At 42.1% G+C, this 20,914-nt stretch overlaps 1 protein-coding gene across 1 annotated transcript in view; it reads left to right on the forward strand.

The window, feature by feature from the left end:
• Positions 1 to 20,914, forward strand: part of NT5DC2 (5'-nucleotidase domain containing 2) — an 83,553-nt gene that overhangs the window by 10,252 nt on the left and 52,387 nt on the right. Inside the window, exons 2-4 of the mRNA XM_085863840.1 lie at positions 4,875 to 5,059; positions 5,588 to 5,662; positions 7,386 to 7,441. Of these exons, the coding sequence (XP_085719966.1) occupies positions 4,875 to 5,059; positions 5,588 to 5,662; positions 7,386 to 7,441 (316 nt within the window). The remainder of the gene's footprint in view (positions 1 to 4,874; positions 5,060 to 5,587; positions 5,663 to 7,385; positions 7,442 to 20,914) is intronic.

A 20,914-nucleotide genomic window follows, 5' to 3' on the forward strand; every position in this document is an offset into this window, starting at 1 on the left:
ATCCACCCCCACCCCCATACCCACATCCACCCCCACCCCCATACCCACATCCACCCCCACCCCCATACCCACATCCACCCCCACCCCCATACCCACATCCACCCCCACCCCCATACCCACATCCACCCCCACCCCCATACCCACATCCACCCCCACCCCCATACCCACATCCACCCCCACCCCCATACCCACATCCACCCCACCCCCATACCCACATCCACCCCACCCCCATACCCACATCCACCCCCACCCCCATACCCACATCCACCCCCACCCCCATACCCACATCCACCCCCACCCCCATACCCACATCCACCCCCACCCCCATACCCACATCCACCCCCACCCCCATACCCACATCCACCCCCACCCCCATACCCACATCCACCCCCACCCCCATACCCACATCCACCCCCACCCCCATACCCACATCCACCCCCACCCCCATACCCACATCCACCCCCACCCCCATACCCACATCCACCCCCACCCCCATACCCACATCCACCCCCACCCCCATACCCACATCCACCCCCACCCCCATACCCACATCCACCCCCACCCCCATACCCACATCCACCCCCACCCCCATACCCACATCCACCCCCACCCCCATACCCACATCCACCCCCACCCCCATACCCACATCCACCCCCACCCCCATACCCACATCCACCCCCACCCCATACCCACATCCACCCCCACCCCCATACCCACATCCACCCCCACCCCCATACCCACATCCACCCCCACCCCCATACCCACATCCACCCCCACCCCCATACCCACATCCACCCCCACCCCCATACCCACATCCACCCCCACCCCCATACCCACATCCACCCCCACCCCCACCCCCATACCCACATCCACCCCCATACCCACATCCACCCCACCCCCATACCCACATCCACCCCCACCCCCATACCCACATCCACCCCCACCCCCATACCCACATCCACCCCCACCCCCATACCCACATCCACCCCCACCCCCATACCCACATCCACCCCCACCCCCATACCCACATCCACCCCCACCCCCATACCCACATCCACCCCCACACCCACATCCACATCACTCCCACACATCCACACCCACACCCACCCCCACCCCACACCCACGTAAGTGAAATTTTGTAATTTTAACCTTCAATTTTTAATTGATTTAATAATTTTAATCGCTGGGCCGGTTACTTTGAGCGGTTGTGCCAGGCTGATCCCCCAGCTGTTGAGTTGGACGTCAAGGATGTTACAATCCCTGTTGCTGACCCTCCAATCAACTGTGGTCCACCTTTGCTTGTGGAAACACGGGCTGCGGTGAACCGGTTGAAACGGGGCAAAGCTCCAGGGATCTGTGGCATCCATGCTGAACTTCTCAAGGCTGGTGGTAATGCTGAACTCGTGTCGTTGCATGCAGTTTTGTGCTCTGCCTGGAACACAGGCATCATCCCAACTGATTGGAAGAGGGGCCTTGTTGTTCCGCTCTGGAAAGGGAAGGGTGATCGCCAAGACTGCAAGAACTACCGAGGGGTGACGCTGCTCTCAGTGCCGGGCAAGGTCTTTGCTCGGATAATTCTGGATAGGGTTCGCCACCATCTGCTTGAGCACCAGCGTCCAGAGCAGTCAGGCTTTACACCAAAGAGGTCAACGATTGACCGTATCCTTGCACTTCGTGTCCTCACCGCACGCAGACGAGAGTTTCGGCAGGGGCTGCTTGCAGCCTATGTTGATCTCTGTAAAGCGTTCGATTCAGTGAATCGGGATGTCCTCTGGAGGATTCTTGGTCTTCGTGGGGTGCCACCAAAACTGATTGATCTGATGTCTGAACTCTACTCTGGTACTGAGAGTGCTGTGAAGTGTGGCGGTACCATCTCTGACTTATTTCCAGTTGTTACTGGAGTTCGTCAGGGGTGTGTACTAGCCCTCACACTTTTCAGCACTTGTATGGACTGGATTCTAGGGAGGATGTCGGAGAGATCAAGCTGCGGTGCATCGTTTGGGAACGGCAAGATCTCGGACCTTGATTTCGTAGATGATGCAGTCATCTTTGCGGAGACTTTAGATATCCTTTTGGGGACCCTCGAGGTGCTGAATGAGGAGTCTGAGCCGCTGGGATTACGGGTTTCTTGGGTCAAAACTAAGATCCAGGCTTTCAATGACATCTTGGATGCTGCTGTCCTGTCTGTGTCTGTTTGTGGTGAGGATGTTGAGGTTGTGGAGAGATTCACTTACCTTGACAGTGATATTCATGTCTCTGCTGGCTGTGAGTCAGAGGTCAATAGACGTCTGGGTCGGGCCTGGGGAGTCATGGATTCACTGGATCATGGGGTGTGGCGCTGCCGGTGCCTGTGCAGGACGAAAGTCCGAGTCTTGAGGTCCTTGGTACTTCCAGTCTTGCTCTATGGGTGCGAGACTTGGACTCTGACCAAGGATCTGAGACGGAGACTTGATTCCTTTGGTACCAGGTCTCTTCGGAGAATCCTTGGCTATCGCTGGTCGGATTTTGTGTCCAACGAGCGGTTGCTGAGAGAGACTCGGATGAGATTTGTTACCTGCATAGTCCGTGAGCGTCAGTTGTGGCTGTATGGACATGTGGCTCGTTTTCCTGACGCTGATCCTGCTCACCAGATTCTCTCAGCGAGGGAGTCTCATGAGTGGAGGAGGCCAGTGGGCCGACCACGTGCCTCGTGATTGCAGCGGGTTGACCATCATCTCAAGGAGATGGGGATGGGCCTGGCATCTGCCTGGGGGATGGCCAGATGGAGGCCCCTGGAATACCTGCGGAAAGTGGACGCAGCGACGCGCTGTTCTGGCACATGCCCCATTCCTGACCTGAGGGGGGGGGGGTTTGCCCCGGCAGGAGGGGCTGCCCCAGGGGGGTGTTGCCCCCAAAATATGTATTTGCTTTTCTCTCCAAAACCACTCACAATTTTAATAAAACTTGACCTCCCCATCATCACCCGTGATGTACTAATGTTCACGACATAAATAAAAAAATTGGGGACTTGGGGGTGGGGTGGGGGGGTACTGAGAGTGTGTGAAGTGTGGTGGTACCATCTCTGACTTATTTCCAGTTGTTACTGGAGTTCGTCAGGGGTGTATAAATAATGCTCAACATTTCTTAGGTGTATGTGAATGATGAGTTGTGCTTGGCTGATATTGAGGTCTACGTGGGGTTGCGGGTGTTTTCCACAAAATACGTGTTTGCTTTTCTCTCGAAAACCACACACACAATTTTGATGAAACTTGACCACAACCTTCATCACCCCTGATGTACCAAAGTTTTTTTTCATGCTATTTTAAAAAATCGGGTTTGAAGGGGATTAATGGGGTGGTGGGGGTAATGGGGTCATCCCCCAAAATAGGTAATTGCTATCAATTGGTTAGTTTGTACATTTTGCTGATTCCGTCCCACGTTGACTTCTTCCTCAGTATCATTATTCTTCCAGGTGAGTGCCCAGTGGTATTGCCCCTATTTTAAAATCGTATAGTCCATGTACGGTATTTAAATATTGAAAACGCCTTTCATCGTTTATTTTAAATTTTAATTATTTTGTGTATATATATATATATATATATATATATATATATATATATATATATATATATATATATATATATTTATTTATTTTTGACATTGTTATCACAGTTCAGTATATCGACCCATTATTTTTTTTTTCTCTCTCTCGGTACCCTGGAATTATGGGTATACGGTATTTAACATTCCACCCTGCGAGCAGTGTGCAGCTGTTGTTTATCTCTCACGATGACTTACAATCGTTGCGCCATTGATCGGGTTTATTGGGGAGTTTTGCAGGGAAGAATTTAAGAAAAGAAAGAAATCTATTCAGTACATCAAAGCTTTTAAAATCAGGTACCGTATTTAAAAATTGTAAACACCTTTCTTCGAATTGGTGATGTAACGATATATTTTTTTTTCATACCGTTTTTTTTTTTGTCGGTATATCAGTATATTCAAAATTCCAATACCGGTATATTGATATATTGCCGGACGCTACTATCCATTCTTCGCCCTTAGATGTAATTTCCACAACAATGTATTGTCGGACCCTGCCAATTTCCTAAGACCCCGACATTTGTGGGGGATACATTTTTGAAAAATGCTGGGAATGTCTGTTCAGTTGCAGAATCAGTCTCGGTTTGCCAGCAACTTTTCCCCCTATTCAGGAGCAATTGGGTACAATGGGACGTTTGGGTACAGAGAGGGAAAGGTTCGGGACACAAGATTTTGAAGCATTCAGCCTTCTCATGAGCGCAGTTGGCTGTGGTGTCATTTGAAGTGAAGAAAGGGATGGAGGGGAACACACACCAGAGACAGACTTGACAAGGCACCATCAGGTTTTCGAGGAGGGAGAAATGTTTGAAAGATCATTCTTGAGATTGGATAGATGTTGTTTTCTGGCTCTCCTGAGGGTAGACGCACACTTTTGATGCAGGCTTTGTGACATGATCTGAGGTTGCCTTCGGTCAGATTTTCCTTCCAGGAGGAGAATGCAGGTTTTTTAAAGCAACTTCCTCACCACAGGATTCAGGGAACCAAGAGCAGGAGGATGGGTAAGATAATAATTTGAGACTAGGTGGGATGAATCTGTGCATAAGAGAACAGTTTTCTGTGGAAGAATTCCCAGGCTGATTTAATATTGGCAGCGGTGGATATAGGAGACAGTCCTGAAGTGTCAAAAAAAATTAAAAATAAAACCCTGCGAATACCCGAAGCGTGAATGTAGAAGCAGGTCACACTATGACGCGCGAATATGCCGGGTTACGAATGTCGGGATCTGACAGTGTTGTAAAGATTATCAGCTTTTGTAGGTAGATGTCACTCAGGATCGTTTTGAAATGTCTTTACAGATATCGTCCCACCTGGTGCCTGCCATCTGCTCAACACTTCTTCGGTGTATGTGAATAATGAGTTGTGCTTGGCTGATATCGAGGTATACGGCTTTGATTATGACTACACACTTGCTGTTTACACCAACGCTGTGCACAGGCTCATTTACAAGACCGCTCGAGATGTTTTGGTGTCTCATTATCGGGTAAGGGATTTCTTCACCATATTTATATAGTATTTCCTTTCTACTCGTTTGTCTGTCTTGCAATTCTAAGTAGAAAATCGAATTTGTTTTGAAACTTTGCTTGCCTTGTTCTGTAAGTATAACGTCACGTAAACTTTCCTCTATCATCTTGGAAGTTACATTTCATTCTCTGTTACACCTGCAATTTAAGATTTGTTTTATAAGATTGTTGATTTCGAACTCTATCTCTTTTGACCTTCTAATTCTTGCAAGCAGAGAATGCAAACACAAACTATTAGTGGTTGGAAGGTCTTAAAAAAATTTCACCAAAATTTTTTTTTTCACCAAATTAAACTATCTTCTTGATAGTTTAATTTATATTGTCGATTTAAGAACGTTTTAAATTTCTTGCTTGTTTTTATTTTATTTTGATTGCACACATCAAACCAGTTATTTTTGTTTGTCTTGAAGCTTGAGGTTCCCCCCACCCCCCGCCACTGATCCGTCTCATTTTAATCACCGATATCACACGTGTTTGTTCTCTGACAGTATCCGGAAGCCCTGAAGGAGTATCCGTACCGACCTGACTTTGTAATCCGTGGTCTGCACTACGACGTGCAAAAGGTGAGGTTCGGATATAAATAATGTAGCTTTTGAAAAAAGATTAGTATGCTGTTCACAACACCTCTTGTAGCCACAGGCTGACTTATTATTAAGCCTCCCCCTGTAATATCAGGGACGCTTATAGCTGTTGCAGAGACCGTTTCTTATCTCCCTGTTTTGTAATCCAAAGCAGTCCAACAGACTCTAAAGCACATGGTCCATTTTCATCCAAAACTGCACAAATATCATCCAAAGATAACCTTGTTTGGAGTTATCGCCATATTGGAATGTCATGCATTCAAGATTTTTCCACACTCGTGTACACAGTCACATAACATCGGTCGCATTTACGACTGCAACGTATAATGAGTATTTTTAAATATTGTTACGGTTCTGTCTGTGAAACCATCACTCTCAAAGGCAATGGCAGACAACAGATACAGATCCTGAGACAGTTATTTAATTAATATTCGTTTTCGATGTCCCTTCCCTTATGTGTAGTAGGTTTATGGGACAATATGCATGGCGAGGGCTTTAGTTCGTGTTTTTCTTTCCATTGTTTACCCATCTTTCATTCTTTACATTATTTTGCTTTGCTGCACACGACCTTTCTTCACGCATGCATGCATACATCTTCCAGCGCCGAGAAAAAGTGCGGATGCCCATGAAGCTTCGTTTGTACATGAACATCATGGAACTAACTACACAATCTCTGCCAGTAAGACATGGAAGAGGACAGTACATGTGGCAAAGAGGCTCGACATCTTTCATCGGCAATGTCTCTGCAAGATCATGGGCATCGCCTGGAGAGACATCACCAAGAAGGATGTGCTGGCCCAGAGTGGACAACAGCGCCTGAGTGATATTGTGATGGAGAGACGTCTCAGGTTGGCAGGTCATGTCCTCAGACTACCCAAGAGGCAACCTGCTAGTCATGATTGAATGGATTCTACCTTTTGTGAAAAGAACGAAAGAGAGGCCAAAAAAACGACTTGGAGGAGTGCATTCAAAAATTACTTGAATGAGAGGAAAACCACCTGGAGCAGAGCGAAAGAGCTGGTTTGTAACCGGATTGAATGAAGACTATTTGCTACTTGATGTCCCCAACCAGGGATGGGAGAAACTAACGAACATTTGAATGACCAAATAAATTTGTCTTTGTGATCGTAGTATGTAGTAACTCGTGTTGTAATAAATTATTCACATCATTATTACTCGTGTTGTATGAAATCATCATAGTCTGGTGTGGGACAAACACACGTTGCTGTAAAACCAAATGTAATGTTGATGTTTTTAATTCCCAACAGTAATTGTTTAGTGAAAGAAGTTGGGGGACTTTTTTATTTCACTTCATTGTTGTGTTTTTTTTTTTTTTTTACTTTGTGGGGGAATTACTGTTCGCTCATGACTCATGAAAACTTTATCTTGCAATTTATCAAATGTGAGGTTTTTGAACAAAAATTTTAGTGATTTTTACCAAAATTTTTTTTTTTTTTTTAATCTTACCCAATTGCATGAAATGGGGAGAATAATGTTGACATTCAAGTAGCCAGCTGGTATCTGAGTGCTGTTTAAGAATGCGTAATGTGCTCTTTTGAGCAAAAGTTGTGAACAAAATTTGAAAAACAATACCAGAAAGTTTAACAATGCCTTTTGTACGGCTTTAATGCCAAAGAACATTGCGACAATGTTATTGTGAAGCGGCAGCAGTAGTAATGAAACTTCACAATGCTTTATTTGGCAGGGCCTGCTTCTGAAGATTGATGCTTTCCATCACATCCAGCAGGGGTCTGTCTACCGGTAAGAGATGGTACATCTTTGAGTTACATGGAGCATTTTTTTTTTTAGTATGGGAAAAACGAGAAGGGGGGGGGTCCCCCACCTCTCTAGTCCCCCAATTTATTTTCGTTCCGCAGAATGCAGGTGTGTGTGTGCGTGTGTGCACGTGCAAGACAGATACATTAATGAGTTACAATGTATGGATGTTTGGAGGATATCCAACTTATTGAACTAGTGTTTTAAGCAATTGTAACAATGTTGAGTGTTATAAGTACAGCGTAGTTTGACTGAGAAGAAACCAAGGTTGTCATTTAGTAATCTTTAATTCACATTGATCAGAATCTTCAAAAATCTGTGATCACAAAAACTCAAAGTAAACTAGAACTGCCACTTTATAACTGCTGGCAGTGATGACCGGGTACCCAGTCCGTCCGCCTTTGATACAACATGGGACTTTCTGCAGATGACAGTCGCAAAGTTCCGCATTGAAAGGATAAGCGGTGCCAGAGAAAACATTATTTAATAGTGATACAAACACAGGCCTGCTTCGAGAGGGCGCGGAACAGACGAGTTACGAACCGGGCAGCACAAAGCATTCAATTTCGTTATTACTGGCTTCCAGATTCAAATAATTAAATAATTCTGGCTCCCAAACCGCATGACCGATCAGATTGAAATTTTAAACTTTTGTTTCGCATGTCACCTGAATTATAAATGTGAAGTTTCGCATATATAGAGGCAGCGGTTCCAGAGTAAACATTAATTAATATTTATCCTTCAATCCAAGATGGCGGCCAAACCATGTGACTTGTGATGTCATAATTTGCACCACGTGTGCAAACACGATGGTGGATGATAACTGCAAATTTTCGCTTCTCCAGGTTGAGCAGTTCCAGAGAAAACATTATTTAATATTTTTCTTAAAACCAACATGGCTGCCAAACCCTGGGCCCGATCCCGTTGAAATTTCAAACCCTCATTCCGCATGAGCGTTCCACCGTAAACTTGATGTTTCACATTTATTGATGCAGTAGTTCCAGAGTAAACATTAATTAATATTTTTCCTTCAATCCAATATGGCTGCCAAACGTTGCGTCGTACCTCAAAAGGGGATGAGAACTTTTTATTCGTCATGGAGAGGCGGTCATAGTGGTGGAGTTTTGCCTGGATCTGTTCAGTCGTTTCAGAGAAAAAGACGTTTTAAGATATTATTTTTCAATCCAAGATGGCTGACGAACCATGTGACCTATGACATCACAAGTTTAAATTCTGCTTCCAACTGGGTATTAGAATACGTATGTGAAGTTTCGTGTTAATCGGTAAAGGTGCGTTTTTCTATCCAAGATGGCCGCCAAACCATGTGACGTGTGACATCATAATTTTTACCACGTGTGCACACACGATGGTAGATGATAATTGCAAACTTTCGATTCGTTTGGTTAAGCGGTTCCAGAGAAAACATTATTTAATATTTTTCTTAAATCCAAGATGGCGGCCAAACCGTGGGACTTATCAATTCGAAATTAACAAACTTATATCGCGTACGTGTCCCGAATATACTTCTGAAATCTGCCCTTCATCCGACCAGCGCTTCTGGAGAAGAAGATGTTTGAAGGTTTTAGGGTTTTTTCAAGATGGCCGCCAAACCATGTGACCGATCAAGAAGAAATTAACAAACTTGAGAAAGGACCTCATGGGGAATATATGTGTTAAGTTTCGTCTTGATCTGTCTTGCCCTTCTGGAGAAGAAGATTTTTAAAATTTATTCATTTTCAATCCAAGATGGCTGCCGAACCTTGTGACCTATGATATCATAAATTTAAATTCTGCTTTCCATCGTCGACACGAACAAGTGTGTGAAGTTTCGTGTAAATCGGATCAAGTCTATTTTTCTATCCAAGATGGCCGCCAAACCATGTGACTTCTGATGTAAAAATTTTTTTACCATGAATGCAGACTTGAGCGAGGAAGGCACTTGCAAATTTTCGCTTCGATGGCTTATGAAATACCAGAGAAAACATTATTTAATATTTTTCTTAAATCCAATATGGCGGCCAAACCATGTGACCTATCACTTCGAAATTAACAAACTTGCATCGCATACATGTCACGAATATAGTTCTGAAATCTCGACTTCATTGGATCAGCGCTTCTGGAGAAGAAGATGTTTGAAGGTTTTAGGGTTTTTTCAAGATGGCCGCCAAACCATGTGACCGATCAAGAAGAAATTAACAAACTTGAGAAAGGACTTCATGGGGAATATATTTGTGAAGTTTCGTCTTAATCTGTCTTGCCCTTCTGGAGAAGAAGATTTTTAAAATGTATTCATTTTCAATCCAAGATGGCTGCCGAACCTTGTGACCGAGGATATCATAAATTTAAATTCTGCTTTCCATCATCGACCCGAACAAGTTTGTGAAGTTTCGTGTAAATCGGATAAGGTCAATTTTTCTATCCAAGATGGCCGCCAAACCATGTGACTTCTGAGGTAAAATTTTTTTACCATGTATGCAGACTTGAGGGAGGAAGGCACTTGCAAATTTTTGCTTCGATGGCTTATGAAATTCCAAAGAAAACATTATTTAATATTTTTCTTAAATCCAACATGGCGGCCAAACCATGTGACCTATCACTTCAAAATGAACAAACTTGCATCGCATACATGTCACGAATATAGTTCTGAAATCTCGACTTCATTGGACCAGCGCTTCTGGAGAAGAAGATGTTTGAAGGATTTAGGGTTTTTTCAAGATGGCCGCCAAACCATGTGACGTATCAACAACAAATTAACAAACTTGAAAGAGGACCTCAGGGGGAATGTACCTGTAAAGTTTCGCCTTAATCTGCCTAGCCCTTCTGGAGAAGAAGATTTTTTAAAAAAAACACTAAAAAACAAGATGGCGGCCGAATTACGTCATCGATGACGTCAAAAAAAACATTTTTGACGATGAATTTTGGTGTAGATTACGCTCAGAATTTTTCAGATTTTTCCTATATGGCGTTCTACTTGACGAATTTTCACCGGTATATCGCTTCACCTATGACGTCACGAAAAATCACACGTGTTCCCCATAGGGAGCTTAGTAAAATGTATCAAACGAAAAAATTTTCCATTGCACGGTTTCCGAGATACAGATGTCCAAAGTTTATCGCTTTTTTCAAGATGGCGACGGTACCACGTGACCAATGACGTCATAATTATAACGTCATTGTGCTATCAAAAAAGATACATACTATGGTGAAAATTTCCTGTCGATCGGACTTAGTGTTCCAGAGAAAATGATTTTTAAAGCGAAAAAGGGTGCAAAATGCCGGCGGAAAAATAATAATAATAACTAGAACTGCCACTTTATAACTGCTGGCAGTGATGACCGGGTACCCAGTCCGTCCGCCTTTGATACAACATGGGACTTTCTGCAGATGACAGTCGCAAAGTTTGGCATTGAAAGGATAAGCGGTGCCAGAGAAAACATTATTTAATAGTGATACAAACACAGGCCTGCTTCGAGACGGCACGGAACAGATGAGTTACGAACCGGGCAGCACAAAGCATTCAATTTCGTTATTACTGGCTTCCAGATTCAAATAATTAAATAATTCTGGCTCCCAAACCGCGTGACCGATCAGGTTGAAATTTTAAACTTTTATTTCGCATGTCACCTGAATTATAAATCTGAAGTTTCGCATATATAGAGGCAGCGGTTCCAGAGTAAACATTAATTAATATTTATCCTTCAATCCAAGATGGCGGCCAAACCATGTGACTTGTGATGTCATAATTTGCACCACGTGTGCAAACACGATGGTGGATGATAACTGCAAATTTTCGCTTCTCCAGGTTAAGCAGTTCCAGAGAAAACATTATTTAATATTTTTCTTAAAACCAACATGGCTGCCAAACCCTGGGCCCGATCGCGTTGAAATTTCAAACCCTCATTCCGCATGAGCGTTCCACCATAAACTTGATGTTTCACATTTATTGATGCAGTAGTTCCAGAGTAAACATTAATTAATATTTTTCCTTCAATCCAATATGGCTGCCAAACGTTGCATCGTACCTCAAAAGGGGGTGGGAACTTTTTATTCGTCATGGAGAGGCGGTCATAGTGGTGGAGTTTCGCCTGGATCTGTTCAGCCGTTTCAGAGAAAAAGACGTTTGAAGATATTGTTTTTCAATCCAAGATGGCTGACGAACCATGTGACCTATGACATCAGAAATGTATATTCTGCTTCCAACTGGGTATTGGAACACGTACGTGAAGTTTCGTGTTAATCGGTAAAGGTGCGTTTTTCAATCCAAGATGGCCGCCAAACCATGTGACGTGTGACATCATAATTTTTACCAAGCGTGCATACTGCCTGCTGGATGATAATTACAAATTTTCGATTCGTTTGGTTAAGCGGTTCCAGAGAAAACATTATTTAATATTTTTCTGAAATCCAAGATGGCGGCCAAACCATGTGACTTATCAATTCGAAATTAACAAACTTATATCGCCTTCCTGTCCCGAATATAGTTCTGAAATCTCCCCTTCATTGGGCCAACGCTTCTGGAGAAGAAGATGTTTGAAGGTTTTCGGGTTTTTTCAAGATGGCCGCCAAACCATGTGACCGATCAAAAACAAATTAACAAACTTGAGAAAGGACCTCATGGGGAATATATCTGTGAAGTTTCGTCTTCATCTGTCTTGCCCTTCTGGAGAAGAAGATTTTTAAAATTTATTCATTTTCAATCCAAGATGGCTGCCGAACCTTGTGACCGAGGATATCATGAATTTAAATTCTGCTTTCCATCGTCGACCCGAACAAGTGTGTGAAGTTTTGTGTAAATCGGATAAAGTCTATTTTTCTATCCAAGATGGCCGCCAAACCATGTGACTTCTGAGGTAAAATTTTTTACCATGTATGCAGACTTGAGCGAGGAAGGCACTTGCAAATTTTCGCTTCGATGGCTTATGAAATACCAGAGAAAACTTTATTTAATATTTTTCTTAAATCCAACATGGCGGCCAAACCATGTGACCTATCACTTTGAAATTAACAAACTTGCATCGCATACATGTCACGAATATAGTTCTGAAATCTCGCCTTCATTGGACCAGCGCTTCTGGAGAAGAAGATGTTTGAAGGTTTTAGGGTTTTTTCAAGATGGCCGCCAAACCATGTGACGTATCAACAACAAATTAACAAACTTGAAAGAGGACCTCAGGGGGAATGTGCGTGTAAAGTTTCGCCTTAATCTGCATAGCCGTTCTGGAGAAGAAGATTTAAAAAAAAAACACTAAAAAACAAGATGGCGGCCGAATTACGTCATCGATGACGTCAAAAAAAACATTTTCGTCAGTGATTTTTGGCGTAGATGATGCTCAGAATTTTTCAGATTTTTCCCATATGGCGTTCTACTTGACGAATTTTCACCGGTATATCGCTTCACCTATGACGTCACGAAAAATCACACGTGTTCCCCATAGGGAGCTTAGTAAAATGTATCAAACAAAAATTTTTTCCATTGCACGGTTTCCGAGATACAGATGTCCAAAGTTTATCGCTTTTTTCAAGATGGCGACCGTACCACGTGACCAATGACGTCATAATTATAACGTGATTGTGCTATCAAAAAAGATACATACTATGGTGAAAATTTCCTGTCGATCGGACTTAGTGTTCCAGAGAAAATGATTTTTAAAGCGAAAAGGGTGCAAAATGCCGGCGGAAGAATAATAATAATAATGCGTAATAATAAACAGAAGAAAAACAATAGGGTACCCTGTACTCACAGGGTACCCTAATAATAACTAGAACTGCCACTTTATAACTGCTGGCAGTGATGACCGGGTACCCAGTCCGTCCGCCTTTGATACAACATGGGACTTTCTGCAGATGACAGTCGCAAAGTTTGGCATTGAAAGGATAAGCGGTGCCAGAGAAAACATTATTTAATAGTGATACAAACACAGGCCTGCTTCGAGACGGCACGGAACAGATGAGTTACGAACCGGGCAGCACAAAGCATTCAATTTCGTTATTACTGGCTTCCAGATTCAAATAATTAAATAATTCTGGCTCCCAAACCGCGTGACCGATCAGGTTGAAATTTTAAACTTTTATTTCGCATGTCACCTGAATTATAAATCTGAAGTTTCGCATATATAGAGGCAGCGGTTCCAGAGTAAACATTAATTAATATTTATCCTTCAATCCAAGATGGCGGCCAAACCATGTGACTTGTGATGTCATAATTTGCACCACGTGTGCAAACACGATGGTGGATGATAACTGCAAATTTTCGCTTCTCCAGGTTAAGCAGTTCCAGAGAAAACATTATTTAATATTTTTCTTAAAACCAACATGGCTGCCAAACCCTGGGCCCGATCGCGTTGAAATTTCAAACCCTCATTCCGCATGAGCGTTCCACCATAAACTTGATGTTTCACATTTATTGATGCAGTAGTTCCAGAGTAAACATTAATTAATATTTTTCCTTCAATCCAATATGGCTGCCAAACGTTGCATCGTACCTCAAAAGGGGGGGGAACTTTTTATTCGTCATGGAGAGGCGGTCATAGTGGTGGAGTTTCGCCTGGATCTGTTCAGCCGTTTCAGAGAAAAAGACGTTTGAAGATATTGTTTTTCAATCCAAGATGGCTGACGAACCATGTGACCTATGACATCAGAAATGTATATTCTGCTTCCAACTGGGTATTGGAACACGTACGTGAAGTTTCGTGTTAATCGGTAAAGGTGCGTTTTTCAATCCAAGATGGCCGCCAAACCATGTGACGTGTGACATCATAATTTTTACCAAGCGTGCATACTGCCTGCTGGATGATAATTACAAATTTTCGATTCGTTTGGTTAAGCGGTTCCAGAGAAAACATTATTTAATATTTTTCTGAAATCCAAGATGGCGGCCAAACCATGTGACTTATCAATTCGAAATTAACAAACTTATATCGCCTTCCTGTCCCGAATATAGTTCTGAAATCTCCCCTTCATTGGGCCAACGCTTCTGGAGAAGAAGATGTTTGAAGGTTTTCGGGTTTTTTCAAGATGGCCGCCAAACCATGTGACCGATCAAAAACAAATTAACAAACTTGAGAAAGGACCTCATGGGGAATATATCTGTGAAGTTTCGTCTTCATCTGTCTTGCCCTTCTGGAGAAGAAGATTTTTAAAATTTATTCATTTTCAATCCAAGATGGCTGCCGAACCTTGTGACCGAGGATATCATGAATTTAAATTCTGCTTTCCATCGTCGACCCGAACAAGTGTGTGAAGTTTTGTGTAAATCGGATAAAGTCTATTTTTCTATCCAAGATGGCCGCCAAACCATGTGACTTCTGAGGTAAAATTTTTTACCATGTATGCAGACTTGAGCGAGGAAGGCACTTGCAAATTTTCGCTTCGATGGCTTATGAAATACCAGAGAAAACTTTATTTAATATTTTTCTTAAATCCAACATGGCGGCCAAACCATGTGACCTATCACTTTGAAATTAACAAACTTGCATCGCATACATGTCACGAATATAGTTCTGAAATCTCGCCTTCATTGGACCAGCGCTTCTGGAGAAGAAGATGTTTGAAGGTTTTAGAGTTTTTCAAGATGGCCGCCAAACCATGTGACGTATCAACAACAAATTAACAAACTTGAAAGAGGACCTCAGGGGGAATGTGCGTGTAAAGTTTCGCCTTAATCTGCATAGCCGTTCTGGAGAAGAAGATTTAAAAAAAAAAACACTAAAAAACAAGATGGCGGCCGAATTACGTCATCGATGACGTCAAAAAAAACATTTTCGTCAGTGATTTTTGGCGTAGATGATGCTCAGAATTTTTCAGATTTTTCCCATATGGCGTTCTACTTGACGAATTTTCACCGGTATATCGCTTCACCTATGACGTCACGAAAAATCACACGTGTTCCCCATAGGGAGCTTAGTAAAATGTATCAAACAAAAATTTTTTCCATTGCACGGTTTCCGAGATACAGATGTCCAAAGTTTATCGCTTTTTTCAAGATGGCGACCGTACCACGTGACCAATGACGTCATAATTATAACGTGATTGTGCTATCAAAAAAGATACATACTATGGTGAAAATTTCCTGTCGATCGGACTTAGTGTTCCAGAGAAAATGATTTTTAAAGCGAAAAGGGTGCAAAATGCCGGCGGAAGAATAATAATAATAATGCGTAATAATAAACAGAAGAAAAACAATAGGGTACCCTGTACTCACAGGGTACCCTAATAATAACTAGAACTGCCACTTTATAACTGCTGGCAGTGATGACCGGGTACCCAGTCCGTCCGCCTTTGATACAACATGGGACTTTCTGCAGATGACAGTCGCAAAGTTTGGCATTGAAAGGATAAGCGGTGCCAGAGAAAACATTATTTAATAGTGATACAAACACAGGCCTGCTTCGAGACGGCACGGAACAGATGAGTTACGAACCGGGCAGCACAAAGCATTCAATTTCGTTATTACTGGCTTCCAGATTCAAATAATTAAATAATTCTGGCTCACAAACCGCGTGACCGATCAGGTTGAAATTTTAAACTTTTATTTCGCATGTCACCTGAATTATAAATCTGAAGTTTCGCATATATAGAGGCAGCGGTTCCAGAGTAAACATTAATTAATATTTATCCTTCAATCCAAGATGGCGGCCAAACCATGTGACTTGTGATGTCATAATTTGCACCACGTGTGCAAACACGATGGTGGATGATAACTGCAAATTTTCGCTTCTCCAGGTTAAGCAGTTCCAGAGAAAACATTATTTAATATTTTTCTTAAAACCAACATGGCTGCCAAACCCTGGGCCCGATCGCGTTGAAATTTCAAACCCTCATTCCGCATGAGCGTTCCACCATAAACTTGATGTTTCACATTTATTGATGCAGTAGTTCCAGAGTAAACATTAATTAATATTTTTCCTTCAATCCAATATGGCTGCCAAACGTTGCATCGTACCTCAAAAGGGGTGGGAACTTTTTATTCGTCATGGAGAGGCGGTCATAGTGGTGGAGTTTCGCCTGGATCTGTTCAGCCGTTTCAGAGAAAAAGACGTTTGAAGATATTGTTTTTCAATCCAAGATGGCTGACGAACCATGTGACCTATGACATCAGAAATGTATATTCTGCTTCCAACTGGGTATTGGAACACGTACGTGAAGTTTCGTGTTAATCGGTAAAGGTGCGTTTTTCAATCCAAGATGGCCGCCAAACCATGTGACGTGTGACATCATAATTTTTACCAAGCGTGCATACTGCCTGCTAGATGATAATTACAAATTTTCGATTCGTTTGGTTAAGCGGTTCCAGAGAAAACATTATTTAATATTTTTCTGAAATCCAAGATGGCGGCCAAACCATGTGACTTATCAATTCGAAATTAACAAACTTATATCGCCTTCCTGTCCCGAATATAGTTCTGAAATCTCCCCTTCATTGGGCCAACGCTTCTGGAGAAGAAGATGTTTGAAGGTTTTCGGGTTTTTTCAAGATGGCCGCCAAACCATGTGACCGATCAAAAACAAATTAACAAACTTGAGAAAGGACCTCATGGGGAATATATCTGTGAAGTTTCGTCTTCATCTGTCTTGCCCTTCTGGAGAAGAAGATTTTTAAAATTTATTCATTTTCAATCCAAGATGGCTGCCGAACCTTGTGACCGAGGATATCATGAATTTAAATTCTGCTTTCCATCGTCGACCCGAACAAGTGTGTGAAGTTTTGTGTAAATCGGATAAAGTCTATTTTTCTATCCAAGATGGCCGCCAAACCATGTGACTTCTGAGGTAAAAATTTTTTACCATGTATGCAGACTTGAGCGAGGAAGGCACTTGCAAATTTTCGCTTCGATGGCTTATGAAATACCAGAGAAAACTTTATTTAATATTTTTCTTAAATCCAACATGGCGGCCAAACCATGTGACCTATCACTTTGAAATTAACAAACTTGCATCGCATACATGTCACGAATATAGTTCTGAAATCTCGCCTTCATTGGACCAGCGCTTCTGGAGAAGAAGATGTTTGAAGGTTTTAGGGTTTTTTCAAGATGGCCGCCAAACCATGTGACGTATCAACAACAAATTAACAAACTTGAAAGAGGACCTCAGGGGGAATGTGCGTGTAAAGTTTCGCCTTAATCTGCATAGCCGTTCTGGAGAAGAAGATTTAAAAAAAACACTAAAAAACAAGATGGCGGCCGAATTACGTCATCGATGACGTCAAAAAACATTTTCGTCAGTGATTTTTGGCGTAGATGATGCTCAGAATTTTTCAGATTTTTCCCATATGGCGTTCTACTTGACGAATTTTCACCGGTATATCGCTTCACCTATGACGTCACGAAAAATCACACGTGTTCCCCATAGGGAGCTTAGTAAAATGTATCAAACGAAAATTTTTTCCATTGCACGGTTTCCGAGATACAGATGTCCAAAGTTTATCGCTTTTTCAAGATGGCGACCGTACCACGTGACCAATGACGTCATAATTATAACGTGATTGTGCTATCAAAAAAGATACATACTATGGTGAAAATTTCCTGTCGATCGGACTTAGTGTTCCAGAGAAAATGATTTTTAAAGCGAAAAAGGGTGCAAAATGCCGGCGGAAGAATAATAATAATAATGCGTAATAATAAACAGAAGAAAAACAATAGGGTACCCTGTACTCACAGGGTACCCTAACTAGAACTGCCACTTTATAACTGCTGGCAGTGATGACCGGGTACCCAGTCCGTCCGCCTTTTGATAAAACATGGGACTTTCTGCAGATGACAGTCACAAAGTTTCGCTTTGATCGGGAAAGTGGTTCCAGAGAAAACATTATTTAAGAGTGATACAAACACAGGCCTGCTTCGAGACGGCGCGGAACAGACGAGTTACGAACCGGGCAGCACAAAGCATTCAATTTCGTTATTACTGGCTTCCAGATTCAAATAAATAAATAATTCTGGCTCCCAAACCGTGTGACCGATCAGGTTGAAATTTTAAACTTTTGTTTAGCATAGCACCTGAATTATAAATGTCAAGTTTTGCATATATAGAGGCAGCGGTTCCAGAGTAAACATTAATTAATATTTATCCTTCAATCCAAGATGGCGGCCAAACCATGTGACTTGTGATGTCATAATTTGCACCACGTGTGCAAACACGATGGTGGATGATAACTGCAAATTTTCGCTTCTCCAGGTTAAGCAGTTCCAGAGAAAACATTATTTAATATTTTTCTTAAAACCAACATGGCTGCCAAACCCTGGGCCCGATCCCGTTGAAATTTCAAACGCTCATTCCGCATGAGCGTTCCACCATAAACTTAATGTTTCACATTTATTGATGCAGTATTTCCAGAGTAAACATTAATTAATATTTTTCCTTCAATCCAATATGGCTGCCAAACGTTGCGTCGTACCTCAAAAGGGGGTGAGAACTTTTTATTCGTCATGGAGAGGCGGTCATAGTGGTGGAGTTTCGCCTGGATCTGTTCAGTCGTTTCAGAGAAAAAGACGTTTTAAGATATTATTTTTCAATCCAAGATGGCTGACGAACCATGTGACCTATGACATCACAAATATATATTCTGCTTCCAACTGGGTATTGGAACACGTCTGTGAAGTTTCGTGTTAATCGGTAAAGGTGCGTTTTTCTATCCAAGATGGCCGCCAAACCATGTGACGTGTGACATCATAATTTTTACCACCTGTGCACACACAGTGGTAGATGATAATTGCAAACTTTTGATTCGTTAGCTTAAGCGGTTCCAGAGAAAACATTATTTAATATTTTTCTTAAATCCAACATGGCGGCCAAACCGTGTGACTTATCAATTCGAAATTAACAAACTTATATCGCCTAGGTGTCCCGAATATAATTCTGAAATCTGCCCTTCATCCGACCAGCGTTTCTGGAGAAGAATATGTTTGAAGGTTTTAGGGTTTTTTCAAGATGGCCGCCAAACCATGTGACCGATCAAGAACAAATTAACAAACTTGAGAAAGGACCTCATGGGGAATATATGTGTGAAGTTTCGTCTTCATCTGTCTTGCCCTTCTGGAGAAGAAGATTTTTAAAATTTATTCATTTTCAATCCAAGATGGCTGCCGAACCTTGTGACCTATGATATCATAAATTTAAATTCTGCTTTCCATCGTCGACCCGAACAAGTGCGTGAAGTTTCCTGTAAATCGGATAAAGTCTATTTTTCTATCCAAGATGGCCGCCAAACTATGTGACTTCTGAGGTAAAATTTTTTTACCATGTATGCAGACTTGAGCGAGGAAGGCACTTGCAAATTTTCGCTTTGATGGCTTATGAAATACCAGAGAAAACATTATTTAATATTTTTCTTAAATCCAACATGGCGACCAAACCATGTGACCTATCACTTTGAAATTAACAAACTTGTATCGCATACATGTCACGAATATAGTTCTGAAATCTCGCCTTCATTGGACCAGCGCTTCTGGAGAAGAAGTTTGAAGGTTTTAAGGTTTTTTCAAGATGGCCGCCAAATCATGTGACGTATTAACAAACTTGAAAGAGGACCTCAGGGGGAATGTGCCTGTAAAGTTTCGCCTCAATCTGCACAGCCGTTCTGGAGAAGAAGATTTTTTTAAAAAAACACTAAAAAACAAGATGGCGGCCGAATTACGTCATCAATGACGTCAAAAAAAACATTTTTGACGATGAATTTTGGTGTAGATGACGCTCAGAATTTTTCAGATTTTTCCTATATGGCGTTCTACTTGACGAATTTTCACCGGTATATCGCTTCACCTATGACGTCACGAAAAATCACACGTGTTCCCCATAGGGAGCTTAGTAAAATATATCAAACGAAAAATTTTTCCATTGCACGGTTTCCGAGATACAGATGTCCAAAGTTTATCGCTTTTTTCAAGATGGCGACCGTACCACGTGACCAATGACGTCATAATTATAACGTGATTGTGCTATCAAAAAAGATACATACTATGGTGAAAATTTCCTGTCGATCGGACTTAGTGTTCCAGAGAAAATGATTTTTAAAGCGAAAAAGGGTGCAAAATGCCGGCGGAAAAATAATAATAATAACTAGAACTGCCACTTTATAACTGCTGGCAGTGATGACCGGGTACCCAGAAGTTTCCGCCTTTGACACAACTGATACAACATGAGACTTAAATCAGTCGCAAAGTTTTGCATTGATAGGATAAGCGGTGCCAGAGAAAACATTATTTAATGGTGATACAAACACAGGCCTGCTTCGAGACGGCGCGGAAGACGAGTTATGAACCAGGCAGCACAAAACGTTCAATTTCGTTATTACTGGCGACCAGATTCAAATAATTAAATAATTCTGGCTGCCAAACCACACGGCCGATCAGGTTGAAATTTTAAACTTTTGTTTCACATGTAGCCTAAATTATAAATATGAAGTTTCACATATATAGAAGTAGTGGTTCCAGAGTAAACATGAATTAATATTTATCCTTCAAT

Source organism: Eptatretus burgeri, chromosome 18 (assembly GCF_056783735.1).
Source record: "Eptatretus burgeri isolate ZD-2024b chromosome 18, Ebu_testis_v1, whole genome shotgun sequence".
NCBI lineage: Eukaryota > Metazoa > Chordata > Myxini > Myxiniformes > Myxinidae > Eptatretus > Eptatretus burgeri.